At 42.7% G+C, this 21,626-nt stretch overlaps 1 protein-coding gene across 7 annotated transcripts in view; it reads left to right on the forward strand.

Annotated features, from left to right (window-relative positions):
- MBOAT1 (membrane bound O-acyltransferase domain containing 1) overlaps window positions 1–21,626 on the forward strand; it is a 159,562-nt gene that overhangs the window by 96,890 nt on the left and 41,046 nt on the right. For 3 of the 7 annotated variants that reach the window (XM_069562801.1, XM_069562800.1, XM_069562802.1), the window contains 5 exons: window positions 737–840; window positions 3,230–3,294; window positions 5,218–5,350; window positions 8,147–8,298; window positions 17,276–18,682. In XM_069562801.1, coding sequence (XP_069418902.1) covers window positions 737–840; window positions 3,230–3,294; window positions 5,218–5,350; window positions 8,147–8,298; window positions 17,276–17,402 — 581 coding nt within the window. In that variant the 3' untranslated portion in view covers window positions 17,403–18,682. Of the gene's footprint in view, window positions 1–736; window positions 841–3,229; window positions 3,295–5,217; window positions 5,351–8,146; window positions 8,299–17,275; window positions 18,683–21,626 lie in introns of those variants that run through there. The other 4 variants (XR_011251125.1, XR_011251124.1, XR_011251123.1 and 1 more) reach the window with 2 other exon arrangements.

Here is a 21,626-nt window from a genome sequence, read left to right on the forward strand (position 1 = left end):
AGTGGCAGCCCACTCCAGTATTCTTGCCTGGAGAATCCCACGGACAGGGGATCCTGGTGGGCCACAGTCCAAGGGGTCGCAGAGAGTCGTACACCGACTGAAGCGACTTAGCGTTTATGCGTGTGGCCTCTATGGCAGCTGCCTCCAAATTCACAGCTCTGGTACTGTTCTTTTTCGTAAGTTCTAAATGGTTCTAACTGTATCTTGGCCGTCCCAACCGATAGCCCTACTGACACGTCATGCTTAACATGTCCAGAACGAGCTTCAGTTTCTCCTTCAGAGCTGATTCTCTTCCAGATGCGATGCTATCAGCCTGTGCCCTGCCATCGTTAATGACAGCTCTTGGATGGAGGTCCTTCTGTCTTCTGAGCTTATATGTAAATATTTCCACCTTTTTTCCTTTCCCCCTTTATATCTAGTTGGTCTCTAAATCTTCCTATTTCTCTGTTTTGTTTCTCCATCTCTCTTTTTCTCATTCTGCACGTTCTGTGAGCATCTTCCTTCTTAGTTAGCAGGTGCTCACGAAATGCTAGTGAATGAATAAAAGTTGACGTCACCCAAGCGCCAAAACTCTCTTAGTGGTACCTGGAGATCCTGTAAATATACTTTGGTTTCTTTCTCAAGGAAACTGCAGCCATCTCTCTTCCTCTTAAAGCTAGACAGACATTTAGTTATCTTTGAAAGCAGCAATGTGACTTTTGTCCCACATCCTAATGTGTTGTTTTAAAAACCATAGCTGATGCAGTGAACAATGCAGCTGGCTTTGGGTTCAGCGGAGTGGATAAGAATGGAAATTTCTCTTGGGATCTGCTTTCTAACCTAAACATCTGGAAAATTGAGGTGAGTGTATCATGCTTGTGAATGACGCTGCCGTTGTGAATAAAGCAAGTGGTGTGCTGTGAGTGTGGTATACATGGGAGGTCCTCGTTAGTGTCCAAGAAAAAGCCACTGTCAGGGAATGCTGGCTCCAGCAGTCTCTGAAACATTCTGTATCTCAGAACTTTTTTCTTATATATATATATATATATATATATATATATATATTTTTTAAGATACCTACTTTCTTGGCAGTATTAATGGTTCTAGTAGTAATAATGATACACAGAAAGCCTGCCAAAGAGCCAGGAAAATCTTTTGGTTGTTTACACTCCTGTTGTACCAACTAGAAAGTACAGATGTCATTTTCTCTTGGTGACATTCTTCTTTTTGCAAAGATACAGACTAGCAGTTGTATTGCCAGTGTTTTCTGTGGTTCCTTTCGGAACGATGCATCTGCTTTTAAGAATTGCAACAGTGCACAGCTTTTAGGCCTCTAGAATTAGAGTGGTGTTTTCTCTTTCGCTGGCTTTGTTCTTGGACCACAGTTCACGGTATTATCATTTCCGTCTCTGGAGGTGATCTCTGTGGGGCCACCTCCTTCTTGATCTCCTCCGTGTTGTTATCCGTCAGAGCTGAAAGTAACGCCGAGCCTCTGGCCCTTTTCCTCCTTGCAGTCGGAGGGCATGATTCTCAGTGTACAGAAGTGCTGGTTCTCCAGCCAAGAGACTCATGGTTGCTGTTGGCTATGCCACTGGAGAGGCAAGGCAGAAACAGGAGGTCCGTGTAGGGCAGGAAGCCTGGGAGGTGGAGACTGACCCCCTGCTGCCCACATTTGGTGGGTTTCCCCACCCACAGGGAGGCCCAGGGGACAGCCTCTATCTTCTTGACACTTGGGGCTTCTCTTCATTTGAATGGACACGATCCAGCCTCCAGAACAACCCCTCTCTTTTGTTTTTCTATCTAGATGATGTCAGAGACTTTCCTCCCTTTTCCCACTGAAATTCTTCTCATCCTCAAAACTGTCAGATCTCGGCTGGCTACTTTGGCATGCTGAGGGTAAATGGGCCTTCAGAGTGGGTCCCCTGGACCTCCGGCTGCCCACCAACCCCTCCACTGTGCCCCGAAGACAGAGACCTCTCACTGTGGGCAGGTGTTCTGGGTGATGCTGAATCGTATTTATTATGAAAGAACACCAGGAGGAGAAAGTTTGTATTTCCAGTGAAGCTGATATACAGCCAGGAGCTAAGGAGAACCACCAAGGAAGTCTGATTTAATTTAGGCACTCTTGGATCTGTGAGGATAGCATTTTTTTAGCCATGGAAGATGGCTAAATGGATAAATAAAACTCCTTAGGACAGCGGTCCCCAGCCTTTTTGGCACCAGGGACCAGTTTCGTAGAAGACGATTTTTTCCCGGACCAGGGGTGGGGAATGGTTTTAGGGTGATTCAAGCTCGTTACATCTATTGTGCACTTCATATCTATTGTTATTATATCAGCTCCACCTCAGATCATCTGGTATTAGATCCTGGAGGTTGGAGACCCCTGCCTTAGGGTGTTGAAACTAAAAGTTCATAGTACAGAAATCTGTCCATCATTGATGCATTCTCCCTCTTCTTCCACTCCTTCCAAACATATTACATTAGGTCAACGTGTGGCCTAAGATTTTCTTATGGTTGAAACAGAAAACAGGGACATCTACATTTTCCAACTTCATTAGGAATTCTAGTTCTTAAATGTTTGCTACGTGCTTTCTACAACCAGCCTTTATTAATTTTTTTTTAATTAGAAAACCCAGTTGATGACTTATTTTGGAATCTTTCTGCATGGTTGATCTACCTGCATCATGCTGGCGGGGTGATATTTTGTTTTCTTCTCTGTATTGTGACTCCTTCATGTGTGAAATCTCCTTACTATTCTAGATACAATTGGAAGCATTGAACCTGTGTAGCTACTTGCAGAGTAACTGTACCAGACTGACCTAGTTTATAGCTGGCCCCAGAGTGAAACGACGGCAATTGAATTCAAGGTGTCTCCGGAAGGGCTCTAAAGTCACAGGATGAAGCTTTTCCTGTGGCAAATCCCATTTTAGAGGGTTTAGTTTTAAAATTCAGATGACTTGGGTTTTGTGTTTAACCAGAATGGAAGAAAAACCCACAAAACATTCTTTTGGTCATCCTATAATTTGAAAATAGATTTTGAGAGAAATTGCGAGCCAAGTTTTAGTTGCAAAGGAAATTTTGTGAAGCCCATAAAGTCTGACTGTGTACAGTGGAGCAGCTGAGCTGCCCCTGAGTCAGTCATCACCATGGAAATAGTACATCTAGTCTACCGCCAGGGAAATTCTGGGGAGGACTTTCCGTTTCTGGGGATATTTAAAGCTAATGATAGGTGTTATTTTCTCCTTTCTAGACTGCCACAAGTTTCAAAATGTACGTAGAAAACTGGAATATTCAGACAGCTACTTGGCTAAAGCGGTAAGGAAAACAAAAACGACCTTGTTACTCATGGCGCTGGGATATGTTTAGATGGGCAGCATTAGATAAACAGCCGTAGTCTGCTGGGTCATGTCAGCTGGCACTTTGGTTTGGTATTAACATCTATGCTGTGTCAATGAAAAAGCAGGAATAATTTGAGAAGCTCACAATGTAGTATATTTATTTCACTATACCAAATACTTGCTAATGCCATTCCTGTGTACCAGCAATTCTCACAGCAATCCCATGAAGTCTTGGTACTTATTATCTCCGTTTTGCAAATGAGGAAAGTGAGGCACAGGGGCTGTGTAACTTGCCCAAAGTCACACAGCTAAGGAGTAATAAATATGAGTCCAGTGCAGCTCCAGAGCCAGGCTCTTAACCCCTGTGATGTGCTACTGCTTATCTAGAGGACAGCCTATTGCTCAGGTGTCAAGGAGGGTCAATGTCAATATCATGTCACGGAAGACTGCTATTTAGCATTGAAAACTTTATGGTACCCCCCACATGTTGATGCTTTTTAACTTTGTATTTTTGGTATTTCTCTGTCCTTTTGTTTTTCTACACATTCCAAAATTAGAAATATTACTTCTTATGGAACTAATGACATGCTATCCTCGAAGCAGCAGACTCTGGCTCATGAATATTCCTATTACATGAGTGCAGAGAGAGTATAAAAATATTAAATTGTCAGTTCTACTGTTTTTGATAAGTAGCATTTTTCATCTTGTTAAAACACTGGGGTCAAAGAAGAGACAAAGTATAACAGTTCTGCCAAAGTACACTCATGCAATTAATCTGAACATGCACGTTTTGAAAATTTGCCCTTAAATTATTGCTATTAATTTTGTGAATCAGTTTAGCATAAACCTCTATTTCTGTGTATTGAATGACCCCAATGTATTGAGAATCCTATGGTCTCCACTAGGAGCTTGTTCTATATAAATATTTTTTATGTGAACATAAATATTAAAAATGAAATATTTTTAAAAAATCATTTTAGAAAATGGAATATTTCATTCATTCAAGAAGGTACAGAGAGGTAAGAAACAAACACCCACGCAAAGTACCTCTCATTTCAAGAAGAAATATTTCACATGGAATTCCACCCTTGTTTCTTTCCTCAAATACATTCCCTTTCTTCCCATAAAGAGACAGCCGTGATCCTTAGTTTGGTTTTAACTTGGTTACTTTTGACTGTCGGGATTTATTTTTCATCTGGGCTGTCTCATTTAGGAAGCCATGTAGTTGTTCCCCAGGGTACCACTGTCAATCTGTAGACTGGATTTGGGAGGAAGTTTTAATAAACAACCAAGAAGCCAGAGATCTCCAGGGTACTGACTGGCAGTTCCTGGAGTCTCATAACGCCCTCACTCTTTAAGGCAAATCCATGGATTGGAATCCAGTGGACACTGAGAACTGAAGAGGCCCTGTAACTGGTGTGTTGATTTTGTGCTAGAGTCATGCCCAGGAGAGATGAGAAGGCTGCAGTGGTTTTGTTTTTGCTTTTTTTAAGGTGGCATTGGGGCCAGTGTGGAAAGTAAATGAATTCTACTAAATGAGGACCTTTATCTGGTTCTAAATGTTTTAGAGCCAAGGGCACTTTTCCAATCTGGAAGATCCCCTAGAGAAGGAAATGGCAACCCACTCCAGTATTCTTTCCTGGGAAATCCCATGGATAAAGGAGCTTGGCGGGCTATCATCCTTGGGAGTCACAAGAGAGTCGGACGTGACTCTTAGTGTTTAAGAAAACGAGAGCTCAAGGCTGCTTGGGCTACACTGTAAGTCCCTGATGAGGGTTAGGCAGGCGTGCCCTCAATGGATCATCAGGTGATTCTGCATGACTGGATCCAAAAAGATGCAGGTGTCGGTAAAAATCCCTGACAGTTTGACCTGTGGCTCGTTGTACCTTCCTGTCTTCAGTGTGTGCTACGAGCGGGTTCCCTGGTACCCCACCGTGCTGACCTTCATCCTGTCTGCCTTATGGCATGGTGTCTACCCTGGGTACTACTTCACCTTCTTAACTGGAATCCTTGTCACTCTAGCAGCCAGAACGGTAAGCTCCCTTTGGTTATTCCTTAGTAATCAGATGCCTGTATGTGTGTTGTCTTTTAGGGCCCAGCAGGTTGGGGACCATGGTGGGAGTGATGTTTTTAGAAATCAACAGAAGTCTTCCCATTAGAGAAATATTTCAGTATATAGAAACTTATGGTCATAAAATGGTTAACTATTTCATTTTCATATTACTTATAGGGAGTGTTTACAAAGCAAAAGGACTTTTAGGAACAATGTTTAGTACCTTAAGAGATGAAAATATTTTTAATCATTAAAGGCTACTAATTACAGGTGACTATTGTTATTCATCCATGGAGATTCCATAAAACTTCATTTTGCTTATACTATACATAATGTCTCTTTTCATAATCCTACACCTAAAAATAATTTGATCTTTGAGCAATTGTAAAAATTGCAGCCACAGGAACTGTTCTCTTAAAGATATCTCTAACGTCTCATGTTTGATCCAATTAAATTAAGTTTGTGTAAAATCCTTTGTGACTTTTATAAATTTAGTTCTCTAGGTTTTAGGAGTAGGCTTCAGTTTGTCCTAGACTGTTCCTGTGATTTGCTGGCTGCAGAGCAAGAATAATGACAGAATTAAAAAAAAAAAGTCCTCAGAAATGAGGTGAACATGTACCAAAGTAATTAGAAGCCAGTGTATTCTAACTGTCAGATACAGAGCTTTGAATTTTATTTCATTTCAGTACTTGATAGTGATTCAGGTGCCAAGAGCTTTTAATGAGATTTGTTGAGCTGGTATTTTAGATGTGGGTTTAGGAGCCCCAACAAAGCTATTCACTCTTTTATTTTTAAAAAAATATGTTTATTGAGTGCCTCCTACATGCCAAGTGCTGTGATGGATACTGGAGGGAAAAATGGAGAACAGAAGGGATGTGGTCCCTACTCCTGGTCTACTGCTGGGAATAGAGACAACATCTAGTGTAAACGGGAAACATCTCGTATAAATGGATAACATCTTCCTGTTTGTTCAGTGGAGAAAGCGGGTAGAGTAGGATTTCTTTCGCATTTCTTTTAGCTGTTGACTCATTCTTGAAATCATCTGTTCGATTAATATTTTAGGAGACCTTTTATATGTTAGTAGGTGCTGGGCTACTACAGTGAACAAAATTCTTCACCCATGGGGTTTTTATTAGGTTGGCCAAAAAGTTCTCTCGAGTTTCTCCTTAAGCACTTGTAGAAAAATTTGTATGCAACTTTTTAGCTGACCCAATATTTTATTTATATAAATGTTTGTTGTGTGAACAAGATGGATAATTGATTATTCTGATTAGCACAGTTTAAAGTTTCATAGCAACCCAGTTCAGTATTGTTGCCTGGGAAATCCCAAGGACAGAGGAGCCTGGCTCGGCTACAGTCCATGGGGGTCGCAGAAGAGTTGGAAATGACTTAGTGACTAAACAAGAACAATAACAGTATATATTGTACATACTTGTGCAGTGAAAGCAAGCATTTTCTTTTTTCCCATTCATATACCAACTTGGGTCATAAAACTAAAAAACAGATGGAAAGACAAAGGCTAGAATTTTGTTAATACATTCATAGTATTATTTCTTAAAATGTCTTTCATTCAGTTGATCTTAATTGGTATAAAAACATTGATTTATTAGGTTGGGCCAAAAATTTGTTCGAGGTTTTCTGTAACATCTTTTGGAAAAGCCCAAATGAACTTTTGGGCCAACCCAGTATATAAAGCCTGTTGGGTGACCTTGGAATGTTTTCCACAAAGAGTCGGATAAGAGATGGAGAGAGGGTTGATAGAACAGTGTTTCCATTCCCCTCCCACCGCCCCCACCCCCCGAAGGGAGAATGAACTCAAACAGTTATGAAATGTCTCAGGCCCAGGAAGTTACGTAATAAAGTCTCTTACGTGCTTCTCAGTACTGCCCATGGATGGCCCTCCAGCCTCCGTCTAGAGGACCTTAGAGCCAAGAAGAGTCCTTACCCCGCTAGGCAGCCCTGGGATGGCTTTCCTGCTTTGGGGCTGACCTGCCTTTAAACCAGCCATTGTTTCAACTCTGTCTTTGGTTCTGGCATCTGGAAATCGGGTGTCTTTCTGGAACCAACTCTGTGTCCAAAGACCTACAGATCTTTTGACACCCACCATTTTTCATCTCAAAGAGTTCTGTTTCCTTGTCTCTAAAATGGGCATAATGATGCTTACATGATAGGCTCTTGGGGAGAGTCAGAGATGATACCCATAAAAATCTTGCACAGGCTTGGCATACTGTAAGCACTCAATAAATGGTAGCTCTCATTATTACACTATTATATTTCACCATTATTCAAAGGAAATAAGACACAGTGCAGAGACTTTTCTACAAGGATATACATCACAGAATTGTTTACAGAGTTTCCCATAATTAAAATTGTGTCAGATTAATATTTACTGACATAGAAAAAAGTTCATGCTATGTTGCTAAGTGAAAAAACAAGCTAACCATCTAGTGGTGCCATTGGAAATGTAAATATGAATATGTATGAATAGAAAAGAGACTTGAAAGGGTTCTTCAACAATGCTTTTCTGGGAAACGTTAAAAAAAATCTGACTCTGCTTAGTTGTTCTTTAAACATTTTTCTACAGTGAATGGATGTGTACTTTTTAAAAATAACAAAACTAGAATGGTATTTTTGGTTGAAAATAGAACTCAGATGGTTGGTAGTTTTTATCTCCTGTGTTCCTGAAGTATATACTACATGCATGCATGGAATAAAAGTTTTTATTTTTTGCACCCCGCCCCCCCCACCCCCACCCCATGACTTCCTTGGCAAGCAGGTGAGGAAAAACTACAGACATTACTTCCTTTCTTCAAAAGCCCTCAAGGTTGTTTATGACATAGTCACCTGGGCTGTCACTCAGCTGGCCGTCTCTTACACGGTGGCCCCCTTCGTTATGTTGGCCGTGGAACCCACCATCAGCTTATACAAGTAAGTGTCGCTTGTTCACGATTGCTCTGTAGAAAACTTGTCTGGTAACCTCTGTGTTTGACTTAGGAGCTGGTGAGCTGAATCAGCCAGTACTGACAGTTTCCATGTGCGGTTTCGATGGAAAAATGCCTAGAGAAAGCTTTAGGAGGAAGTGTCTGTCCTGGAGATGCCAACAGACAAACAGTAACACAGGTGGGGCAGAGTGGCCCTTGAGCCATTCCTGATGTAAGTAAGGGATGCTTATGGTAGCGAATTCCGAAGGCATGTGTCTGGATTACAAGCTCAGAGGGTGAGTTCACTGCCCTTATCTGTTTCTCCTGGGGTTAGGCTCTTTTGGAGGCCGTGGGGCACCCCAGGAGGGACAGAAGCAGGCAGCAGCTGGATTCACCCCATGGACGAGGCCTTTAGGGAAAGGATGTCAGGCCCTTGTATTCAGACACCAGCCTTCCTGCTGAACTGCAAACTTCTTGATTACTTTTATTGTTTCACTCCTCTGTTGAATTAGCCATATTTTTCTACTCTCAGAGAAATGGTTATGTGACCTCTGGCAAGTTATTAACCTCTTCTACCTGTGTTTTCTCAACTGTAAAATGAAGGTAAGAATAGAATTCATCACCTTTGTCAGGACTGAATGAGGCAGACGTGCAAGGGCTCAGCCCAGTGTCTGAGGTTGTAGTCTGTACTTGATAAATAGTGACTTGCGTCGTTTACTGATCTGCAGGGACTTTTGTAGGTTAAGTTTGGGCCATAGCTACGGTCAGAAAAGTGGCTTGGAAATAGACATGCAAACGTGCCTTATGGTACATCAGAGACTGGACACACTGGTTAGGACTGACCAAAGATACTCTCACTGCTCAGTACAGGCATCAGGGTTTCCAGGTTGAAGTCTGTTTCTGTAATTCCAGTTAGGTCGTAGGAGTTATGTCCAGATGGAAGTTGAACTGGTTTATATAAAGATTTTTCTAGACAAGGGATGCAGGCATAGTGGGAAAAGAATTACAATCTTCGGCCAAAAAACCCTCAGTTCAGCTGCTACAGAAGTAGGAGCCATGAGCCGTCCCATCTGCACTAGGCTCCCTCTTTCCAGAGGCACCCACCCCCGAAGCCTGCACCACCTTGGTTTTTCCTCCGATGCCCCCTCCCTCCGAGCAGCCCCACTTGCTCACTGTTCTATTTTTCTTCCCCTTATTTAGTGCTTCCCTGGTGGGCGTCCATCTGCTGTGTGGGAGATCTGGGTTTGATCCCTGGGTTGGGAAGATCCCCTGGAGAAGGCAATGGCAACCCACTCCAGTACTCTTGCCTGGAGAATCCCATGGATGGAGGAGCCTGGTGGGCTACAGTCCATGGGGTTGCAAAGAGTTGGACACGACCGAGTGACTTCACTTTCACTTTATCTAAGTGCCCTCCAGCCAGCATTTGCCCTTTATTATCTTGTATATTTTAACACTCTCTGAAGCAGCCTTTAAGCCCAGTCCAGCTATCCTCCTGAGCTGTCCAAGTTTTGGGCTTGGGTGCTAATTGTTAGCGCTCAGGTTACAAAAAGTCTCATAGGTTTTGAGGTGTCTGCTTCTAACTGGTAACCCTGGGTCCTTTTCCCCCATTTCTTTGGAGAGAAGAAAGAGGAGAGAGCTGCTAGTGAGGAGATGACCTTTTATAAAGAAGTGGAACTGTGAAATAAACAAGGAATTATGTTAAACAGGTTGTTTTTTTTTTTTTTTAAACAGGCGTTGAGACACATTGATTTGCATTCCTAAGTCAGATGGCTGGGGCTGAGGGTTCCCCCAGTGTTTGGAAAATCTAAGTCACTATGCAGATAAAGAAACAGGAACTGGGGAGAGGCGAAACATACCCACCCCAGCCCTGGCACATGATGTTGCTAGATGCAATATTTTTTTCCAGGAATATGTGTGTCATATTATAGCAGAAGTGCCTGTATTCAACTCGATATCATTTAATCAATCCCTGGGTCGGAAAGATGCTCTGGAGAAGGGCATGGCAACTCACTTCAGTATTTTTGCCTGGAGAACCCCATGGACCAAAGAGCCTGGCAGGCTGCAGTCCATAGGGTTGCACAGACACAACTGAAGCGACTTGGCACAGCACGGCATGCTAGGCACTGCTGTAGACACTGGGACTGGGAGGGTGAACGAAAGAGCTCATTCCTGCTTCCCTGGAGGAGACAGCTTGATAGAAGTGATAGGAAATAACTGACAGATTTATAAATACCCACCAAGATCAGACCCTTGAATGAATGGTCCAAAGATTTTGCACCATGTCCCATGTACAAGGTGCATGTAACAGGAATCTGACTCTTGAGAGAAAGCGTTGAGCTTTCTTTCCTGGAGGCTGCACCATGGGAGAGTGAAGCAGGTATAGAGTGTGTGTGTGTGTGGGGGGGGGGTGCTGAGGGGGCTGCTGGAGCACTGCGGGTTGTGCGGCAAACCCTGGGAGCAGCACAGAGAAGCTCCATTGTAACAGGAAGAAGCCCTGAGAAACATGAGTGTGGGAAGAGTGTAGAACCAATCCGAGGTAGAGCAGTGAGCCGAGGAGAGAATGGTAGGTATCACTATCCCTGTTGTTATTTATGGCCATGGAGGCTCAGAGAGGGTGAGTAATTTAACAGATGTCACACAGCAAAACCCAAGTGTCACTTGCAAAGTTTTTTTGTTTTAAACAGCAAGAGGAGTGCAGTCACTAAAAGTTTCTGTAGGAGAAAATACTTTGGAAGAATGTTATCACTTGGGAGTCACACACAAGTGGTGATTTGTTTGTGATCACATGCATTTAACCAACTAAGCATGCTGAATTCTATATGTAGGCAGGAGCTTTAGGGAAAGAAATCATTCAGTCCAGATCACTCTCAGGAGATTTCCATTGCTTTTTAAAAACAACCTACTTTACTTAAAACGCACACAAACCTTTGTTTAGAGTGAAATTGACATTTCTGTCACTTTTGTCACTTTCAAGTAATTCAGCCTAAGTGGTACGTTGTTTTCCTCTTTGCTTATGTATACCATTTGAATTCCCTACCTAGGTCAGCTCTGTCCAGTAGAAGTTTCTACAGTGACTGAAATGCCATCCAGTAGGTTGGCCACCAGCACATGTGGCCACCGAGTTTTTGAAGTGTGTGTAGTATGACTGAGAAACAGTTTTCAACTTAAAATTCAAATTAATTAAAATCAGATTAACAGCTGCATAGCTGTTACCAATGGCTATTATAGATTGCCTCTCAAAAGTGTTTTCAGAATCTTTTTAAAACCATTCTTTTTCAGAAACTGGTAGGAGACTCTCTGGCAGAAGAAATGAATGGAGATGGGTCTGGCCAGATCTGTTCCTCTCTAGGGGGTAATCTCAGGAAGTGGAGATGACTGGCAGTCGTATGCAAATCCGTTTCTCAGGATACCCTTCCTTGATTGACTTTTAAGTGTCAGACGGGCTTTTTCTTCTGTCTCGTCACTTTTCAATCTGCAGTGACTAAGAATCCTGCTTTAGTCTAATTTTTTCCCTTGTAGTTGTAAGTGAGCCCCAAGCGAACATTTGACTGTATTATGAAAGAACTTGTGGTTCCACGAACATGGCAGAGTAGAAGGATCTGAGCTCAGTTCCCCCCAGGAAATCACCACTAAGTGCGGAACAGCCATCGACCGAACAGACTGGAATCTACCCCAAATGATATATTCAAAGAAGCCACACGAGACGGTAGCAGGGGTGTTTTCACAGCCAAGTCCTATGTCCACCAGGTGGGCAGCTCATAGGCTGGAAAATAATTACATCACAGAGGTTCCCTCACAAGATCGAGTGCTGAGCCCACATCACGCTCCCCAGCGTGAAGGTCCAGCCCTGCGAGGAGGGACCCCAGAGCATTTGGCCTTGAAGGTCAGTGGGGACCGAGTACAGGACTGGAGCTCCACGGGACTGGGGGAGACAGAGTCCACTCTGGGAGGGCACAGACAAGGTTTTGTGCACCCTGGGAGCCAGCCCAGAGTAGTAAACTCCACAGGAGCTGGGACTGGACCTCCTGTGGGTCCTAGAGGCTCTCCTGTGGCGACAGGGGTTGGCTGTGGCTCACGGGGCCGGGGGAAGGGTAAGGACAGTGGCAGCAGAAGCCCCCAGAGAATGCTGACCTCTCCCAGAGGTCGACATTTTGGCTTCAAGACCTGGCTCTAACCGACGACCCACAGCTCCAGTGCTGGAATGCCTCAGAACAATCAGCAGGCTACGAATACCGCCCCACCCATCAGCAGCCAGACTGAGGTCACCTTGTCCTTATGTTAGTCTAGCAGTTGTCCGACTCTTTGCAAGTCCACCGACTGTAGCCCGCCAAGGTTATAGGCTCCTCTGTCCATGGGATTCTCCAGGCAAGAATACTGGAGTGGGTTGCCGTTCCCTTCTCCAGGGGATCTTCACAACCCAGGGATGGAACCCCAGTCTCCTGAACTGCAGGCAGATTCTTTACCGTCTGAGCCACCAGGAAAGTCTCAGCCACACAGCCACCTCTAAACACACCCCTTGACACAATCCTAACCAATGCCAGACCACTTTACCTGCCTCCTGAGAAAACTGTATGCAGGTCAAGAAGCAACAGTTAGAACCAAACATGGAACAATGGACTGGTTCCCAACTGAAAAGGAGCATGTCAAGATTGTATGCTGTTACCCTGCTTATTTAACTTATATGCAGAGTACATCATGTGAAATACCAGGCTGGATGAACCACAAGCTGGAATCTAGATTGCTGGGAGAAATATCAATAACCTCAGATATGCAGATGACACCACCCTTAAGGCAGAAAGTGAAGAGGAGCTAAAAAGCCTCTTGATGAAAGTGAAAGAGGAGAGTGAAAAAGCTGGCTTAAAACTCAACATTCAAAAAAACGAAGATCATGGCATCTGGTCCCATTACTTCATGGAAAATAGATGGGGAAACAATGGAAACAGTGACAGACTTTATTTCTTTGGCTCCAAAATCACTGCAGATGGTGACTGCAGCCATGAAATTAGAAGATACTTGCTCTTTGGAAGAAAAGCTATGACTAACCTAGACAGCATATTAAAAAGCAGAGACATCACTTTGCCAACAAAGGTCCGTGTAGTCAAAGCTATGGTTTTTCCAGTGGTCATGTATGGATGTGAGAGTTGCACTATAAAGAAAACTGAGCACTGGAGAACTGATGCTTTTGAACTGTGGTGTTGGAGAAGACTCTTGAGAGTCCCTTGCACTGCAAGTCCATCCTAGAGGAAATCAGTCCTGAATATTCACTGGAAGGACTGATATTGAAGCTGAAGCTCCAATACTTTGGCCACCTGATGCGAAGAGCTGACTCATTGGGAAAGACCCTGATGCTGGGAAAGATTGAAGGCAGGAGGAGAAGGGGTCGGAGGGTGCCATCCAGTGATGAGTTGAATGGTATCACTGACTCGATGGACATGAGTTTGAGCAAGCCCTGGGAGTTGGTGATGGACACGGAAGCCTGGCGTGCTGCAGTCTATGGGGTCACAAAGAGTCGAACATAACTGAACTGACAAGATCCTGACCGCCTGAATGACAAGACCCAGCTCCACCCACAAGGAAACCTGCACAAACCTCAGGACCAACATCAGCCACTAGAGGGCAGACATGAGAAGCGAAGCTGTGATCCTCAGGCCTAAAGCAAAGGAAAGAAAGAGGACAGACAAAATTCAAAGTTAGTAGAAGGAAAGAAAGAAAGATCAGAGCAGAAATAGAGACGAATAATGGAAAAAAACTGAAAGCTGTTTCTTTAAGAATGTAAACAAGATTGATTAATGTTAGCCAGACTCATCAAGAATAAAAGGGAGAGAACTCAAATCAATAAAATCAGGAATGAAAAAGGAGAAGTTAAACTGACACCACAGAAATATAAAGGATCTTAAAAGACTACTACAAACAACTATATGCGCATAAAATGGACAACCTAGAAGAAATGGCTAAATTTTTAGAAAGGTACAACCTTCCAAGACTGAACCAGGAAGAAAGAGAACAGACCTGTTCAATTTCAAGTACTGAAATTGAAACAGTGACTACAAATCTTCCAACAAATAAAAGTTCAGGACCAGATGACTTCACAGGCAAATTCTGTCATACATTTAGAGAGGAGTTAACAACAATTCTTCCCAAAAAGTTGCAGAGGAAGGAACCCTAATGTGTGTTGCAGCACTGTTTACAATAGCCAAGACATGGAAGCAACATAAACGTCCATCAGCAGATGAATGGGTAAAGATGATGTGGTCCATATAGATATACATAAACAGTGGATCCCCTGGACGAGGGCATGGCAACCCACCCCAGTGTTCATGCCTGGAGAATCCCCATGGACAGAGGAGCCTGGTGGGCTACAGTCCATGGGGCTGCAAAGAGTCAGACGTGACGAGCGACTAAGCACGTTACTCAGCCATAAAAAGAATGAAATAATGCCATTTGCAGCAACATGGATGGACCTGGAGATTATCACACTAAGTGAAATAAGCCAGACCAAGGCAAATACCATATCACCCACATGTGGAATCTGATTTTTTAAAAATGATGCAAATGAACTTATTATGAAGTCGAAACAGCCTTACAGATATTGAAAACAAGCTTATGGTTACCAAAGGGGAAATGTGGGGGTATGGAGGATAAATCAGGGGCTTGGGGTTAACACATATTACTATATATAAGATAGGTAACCAACAAGGACCTACTGTATGGCACAAGGAAGTCTACTCAATATTCTGTGATAATCTATATAAGGACAGAATAAGAATGAATATATGTATAACTGAATCACTTTTTCACACATTTGAAACACACTGTAAATCTACTATAATCCAATAAAAGAAAAAGAAAAGAATGAAGTTGTCTTAGTTCAGGCTTCTATGACTAAATACTATAGACTAGGTGACTTAAAACAATAGACTTTTTTTTTCCTTTGCAGTGGTGGAAGTTGGGAAGGTCAAGATCAAGGTGCCAGTAGATGAGGTTTCCAATGAGAGCTCTTTCTGGCTTGCAGAAGTCTGCCTTCTTGCTATGTCCTCACATAGCAGAGACTGATAGAGACAGGGACAGCGAAAAGATGGGTTGAGGGACAGTGAGAAGGACACAGAGACAGCTCACACTCTGATTTCCCGTTATTTTCTAATAAACACACATACCGTCATGGGGAACCCACCCTCATGGTCTCTTCTAAACCACATCACCTCCCTAAGGCTACTTCTTCCAATACCATCACATTGGAAGTCAGGGTTTCAACATATGTATTCAAGGAGGACAGAAATATTTTGTCTAGAGCAGAACCCTTCTCTGAAATCATTTTCAAAAGCAAAATCTCCTAAGTTGTCTTTAACTAGATAACGCTTAGTAAATTCAGTGTATAAGAATGTGAGAATTTGTGTAGGAGTTTTTGTAGATCGCTGTGCCCTATTCATCTGTATATCTGGACATCTAGTTTAGTGCTAGAACACTATATAAATGTTAACTGAGTTCTTCCATAATAAAAAAGATGAAGGGTTCTTTAACACTGGAGAGAAGTATGGAATGTCAGAATAGGTTACTAAACCTTCCTGGGAGGTTGAAAAGGAAATTTTAACCCCTTGACTTTCAGAATATTCGATTGTAATCTAACATAACTGCTCCAGGGTAGATTTGACCACATGTAAATGATTCAGGCAAAAGGCAAAAACAAAGTCTGTTTTCGGAGAGCAGACCCTGAAAGCTAGAATTGTCTCTGCCTCGGATGTGCCTATGAGAATCCCACCTTATACTTGCAGAGCCAGTGTTTCCTTGTTGAACTGTTTTTCACTCTCAGTAATGTCCTAGTTTAAATAGTAAGTCAGATGACCACTCACCTGTGGCTGTTCACCCATCTGCTGGCTAAATTGCTACTATTCTGTCTGTACTGGTCTTTTCCATTCCCAAAAGAAGGGGTGGAGTCTTTGTCTTTTTATAGATCCCAGTTTAATCCTTCCTACATTCTAGGTGGGCTTCCCAGATAGATCAGGGGTAAAGAATCCCCTGTGATGTAAGAGATGCGGGTTTGATCCCTGGGTCGGGAAGATCCCCTGGAGGAGGAAATGGCAACCCACTCCAGTATTCTTGCCTGAAAAATTCCATGGACAGAGGAGCCTGGTGGGCTACAGTCCATGGGGTCACAAAGATGACTGAGCAGCGGAGCGCACACACGGTGCATACTTATTGAAAGAAGAGAAGATATGCTTGCTTCTGCTGGAGCTCTCGACTATTCTGTTGACCTGACCTTATGATCACAGAAGCTGGGGAATGAGATGTAAATCAGTTGTGGGCCTCCTGCCCCTTAACAGTATTTTCTTCTCCTCTTCAGAAAGCATTGGAGAAACTGAAAGTTCAGTTTTTCCAAATGGATATACAGCAATCATATGAAAGCTGTTACTAATTACTTCACTCATTGATGTGTACAGATTTACTGAACATCCACACTGTGCCCAGTACCACACTTAGGCTGTAAGTCCACAGACCTCAAAAATAAAACGTGTTCTAGTTTGGATGAAAATTATTGAGTCATGGGGTAGGCTTTGAAATCTGGACTCTTCGGGCTCATACTGTATACAAGAACCTCTGACACTTAGTGGAGCACACTGGCTGAAGTGTCAGTTGCTTTTGTGTTAGGGGAACATAGGGTAGGGCTTGAATTTGCATTCCATGCATCCTTATACTTTTAATATGGTGAGTTTCTAGCTGTGGGGTTAATGCTCTTGATATGCTTATAACATCAGTGGGATATTACCACGTGTCTGTCTGCAGACGGGCTAGTTGGTTTGCTCTGCCCAGCTCTGAGGTTTTGGTCCATCCTTGGCCTGCTCAGCCACTGTAGGGAGTTATCTGTGGAGTAGATCAAGGCAAGCCTGAGGGTGGTTAGGTCTGCAGTGCCAAAGGATGATGTAATTGCTTCATGTGACATTTCCCTTGCATATCCTCATTTGAAATACAGTGTGTATGTTTCTTCCTAGGTCTATGTACTTTTACTTACACATCATCAGTCTCCTGATCATTCTGTTCCTACCAATCAAACCACAAGCTCATAATCAAAGGCGGCCTCAGACTCTGAACTCTGTTAATAAGGAAAAAATGGATTGATACTTCCACCAAAAAAAAAAAAAATTCTGAACACTTAAGACTGCGAATCATTGGACAGACAAGATAAAGACTCCAGAGTTCTCCAGTGACTTAGAGGTGATGTTTACATGCATTTTTTTCTTGTTTTTGTTTTTTAAGTGCAGGGAGTATTTTTATAAAGCCTTTTTGTACCATTAAATCAGCCATGCCCAGTTGGTTTAATATTTTATAGGACATTTGGGTGGCATGGAGGTATGTGGAGAAAGTGCCAGCACTTGCAGAGACAGTGCATTCTGGGCATCCGGGTCTTTGTTTTCCTGGCATGATCTCCAGCCCCTGAAATCTGAATATTGGGAACCTGAGTGTCTGCTCCCGAAGTGAGATGGGGAAGCTGAGATGACTTGTCTTCCAGAATACACCCAAGATGGCTGTGCCTTGGGAAGCCCCCAATCCTTTGACTTGTGACCTTACTGTTCTCAAACACATTAACTACACTCAGAAGACTTCCAGGGAGGGACTGTGTGAAGGGAGGTCTGCAGAATACTGAAAACTCGGTGAGCCAAGATCACCAACGTGAACGGACACCTGTATGGACTTAAAAGTCAGGCATGTGCCCTGAAGACGGCTGTGTTTTTCTTCCCCTGCCCCCGAGGGATGTAACCCTTCTTTCTTCTGCAATGAGCCAAGATTGAAAATCAGAAAGTCTGCTGTCCAGGTACAAAGAGGTCTCAGAGGGGTTACAGTTCCCCATTGCACAAGTACATGCCTTCCACTTGCCCACACGTGGTCCTGAGAAAACACCCAAATTTCACACCATGAAGGCAGGAGGATACCTTTTTATAATTTTTTTTTTTTTAAATAAAGTTACACTGAAGTTTGGGAAGAAGAGGCAGACATTTCTCTCCTCTTCCCTCACATCTTGGGAGTGTTCATGATCATAGCCATGGTGTTCACTTGGGCTGGTTTCCATTTTTCAGTTTCATAGCTGATTAAATTTGCATTGTTTGAGTGGAATCATCCTGCCTGAAAGCAGAGATTAAAAATGGTTTTCTTTTCTGTCTTTGTCATGAATGTGCTGTGGCTCCTTTAGGAAACTTCTACTAGGTGATATTCTATGTGGGAGAAGGAAAGGTGGTGGTAAATGTTATGGAAAATAACAATAATGATAATAGAACATGCTATAATGTTGCATTTTCAATCAAAAACCTTGGGAGGAGAGAATTTGTTCAAATAAGATGGTGAAAAGTTTCTTACTAAATGAATACTTTGTTTCTATATAAAAGAAATATTTCTGAAAAGCACTGGGTATTGTGTCAGTAGCATCTTGCCATTCTGAAGCATGTGTGTGCATTTTGTGTGTGTATGTGTTAACAAATGTGTACAAATGCGCTCCATCGATACTTTATGTCAAGCGCTTGGATGGTTTTGGGTTTTGGTTGGATTTCTGATCTTCATCCCCCTAAGTGCAGATAGGATTAACTTCCTTTTATAGATGAGGAAACAGTCAGGAAGATGGTTGCTAACTGCCCCATAGTCACAGACTTCATGGTTGAGCTAAGATTGGAATTCACGGTGGTCCCAGGAGGGCTGCTGGCCATGGGATATTTCCATGCTGGTGCTTCTCATTGGACAATGAAATGTGAAATGATGTTCTTGTTCCTTAAAGAGTCCGGGGTGGCCTTGTGCTGCTCAGAACCTAAGCTCTAGTCCTGATGTGAGACAGTGGAAGTTAAGAAGTAGCACATTGGGCCAGGGTAGGAAGCGCACCCCCAATTTAACCAGGTCACCTTCTGGGACTTCCCTGGTGGCTCAGATGATAAAGAATCTGCCTGCAATGCAGGAGATCTGGGTTTGATCCCTGGATCAGGAAGATCCCCTGGCAAAGGGAATGGCAACCCACTCCAGTATTTTTGCCTGGAGAATCCCATGCACAGAGGAGCCTGGTGGGTTATAGTCCATGGGGTCGCAAAGAGTCGGACATGACTGAGTGACTAGCACTTATTTCAGTCTTCTAGCAAACCTTCTTAGTGTCCTGAAAGGAATCTTAGTGGATGCATGGAAAAAAGGTAGGTGCCTAACATTTGTCAGAGTCTGCCTCCAACAGGAATATTTTGAGGTACAAGACCAAAATGCATAATCTTGTACACTAGCAAAAATGGTATATATCACCATTGGCATGGAGTGTGTGGAATAATCCATTTTACAATGAAATCCTTGAACTTGCAATGTGATTTATGTCTGGGTTTCACTGTATTTTAAGTGTCTTCATTTCTGAGAGAAGAACTTTGGTGGCAAGGAGAGTTTATCATCCCTCTGCTTTGCAGGGACTCTGCCAACCCCTGAGTCCTGGGCAAGTGGGGACCACTGGTCCCCTAAGTGACCACCCAGAATCAACTATTTATTATGGAATAAAGTCAAGACTATGGAAACTGGGCTTAAAGATTGTCTGTGTCAGACAGTGCTAGGACCTGGGACATATTTTTGATACTTTGAGGCTTTACTCAGTAATAAAAGGATAACACATTGAAGAGCAATTTGTCCCTTTCCCCCCCGAGAACATTTATCCATAGAAAAAAATTCAATTTAGGACCTATATTTAGATAGAAGATGGGGACTATTTCTATGGCTGTAGAGTTCTAGTTTTTAGGTATGACCTAAATCAAATCCTTTGTGATTATACAGTGGAAGTGACAAATAGATTCAAGGGCTTAGATCTGATCAAGTGTCTGAATAACTATGGATAGAGGTTCATAACATTGTACAGGAGGTGGTGACCATAACCATCTTCAAGAAAAAGAAGTGCAACAAGGCAAAATGGTTGTCTGAGGAGGCCTGACAAATAGCTGAGAAAAGAAGATAAGTGAAAGGCAAAAGAGAGATAAGAAAGCCTTCTTAAATGAACAGTGTAAAGAAATAGAAGAAAACAACAGAATTGGAAAGACTAGCGATCTCTTCAAGAAAATCAGAGGTACCAAAGAAACATTTCATGCAAAGATGGGCACAATAAAGACAGAAATGGTATGGACCTAACACAAGCAGAAGATATTAATAAGAGGTGGCAAGAATACACAGAAGAACTGTACAAAAAAGATCTTCATGACCCAGATAACTACTGTGCTGTGACCACTCACCTAGAGTGTGAAGTCAAGTGGACCTTAGGAAGCATCACTATGAACAAAGCTAGTGGAGGTGATGGAATTCCAGCTAAGTTATTTCAAATCCTAAAGATGATGCTGTTAAAGTGCTACACTCAATATGCCAGCAAATTTGGGAAACTCAGCAGTGGTCACAGGACTAGAAAAGGCCATTTTTCATTCCAATCCCAAAGAAGCGCAATGCCAAAGAATGTTCAAACTACCGCACGATTGTGCTCATTTCACATGCTAGCAAGATAATGCTCAAAATCCTTCAAGCTAGGCTTCATTAGTACATGAACAGAGGACTTCCAGACATACAAATTGAATTTAGAAAAGACAAGAACCAGAGATCAAATTGCCAACATCTGTTGGATCATAGAAAAAGCAAGAGCATACTAGAAAAACATTTACTTCTGCTTTGTTTACTATGTGAAGGTTTATGCAAAAGCCTTGACTATATGGATCACAACAGACTGTGGAAAATTCTTAAACAGATGGGAATACCAGACTACCTTACCTGCCTTCTGAGAAACCTGTATGAAGGCCAAGAAGCAAGTTAGAAGCAGACATGGAACAACAGACTGGTTCCAAATTGAGAAAGGAGAATGTCAAGGCTGTATATTGTCACCCTGCTTATTTAACTTATATGCAGAGTACGTCATGTGAAATGCCAGGCTGGATGAAACTCAATCTGGAATCAAGATTGCCAGGAGAAATATCAATAACCTCAGGTATGCAGATGACACCACCTTTATGCCAGAACACAAAGAGGAACTAAAGAGCCTCTTGATGAGAGTGAAAGCTGGCTTAAAACTCAACATTCTTCTCCTTAAGGGCCAATCACCCTCTCGTTTACCATCTAACAAATTTCTTTTTCTTGCCTGAAAAAAAAATTCAACATTCTTAAAATGAAGATCATGACATCTGGTCCCATCACTTCATGGCACATGGATGGGGAAGCAATGGAAACAGTGAGAGACTTATTTTCTTGGGCTCCAAAATCACTGCAGATGGTAACTGCACATGAAATTAAAAGACACTTGCTCCTTGGAAGAAAAGGTATGACAAACCTAAGCAGTGTATTAAAAAGCAGAGACATCACTTTTGC

Source organism: Ovis canadensis, chromosome 20 (genome assembly GCF_042477335.2).
Source record: "Ovis canadensis isolate MfBH-ARS-UI-01 breed Bighorn chromosome 20, ARS-UI_OviCan_v2, whole genome shotgun sequence".
Classification (NCBI taxonomy): Eukaryota; Metazoa; Chordata; class Mammalia; order Artiodactyla; family Bovidae; genus Ovis; species Ovis canadensis.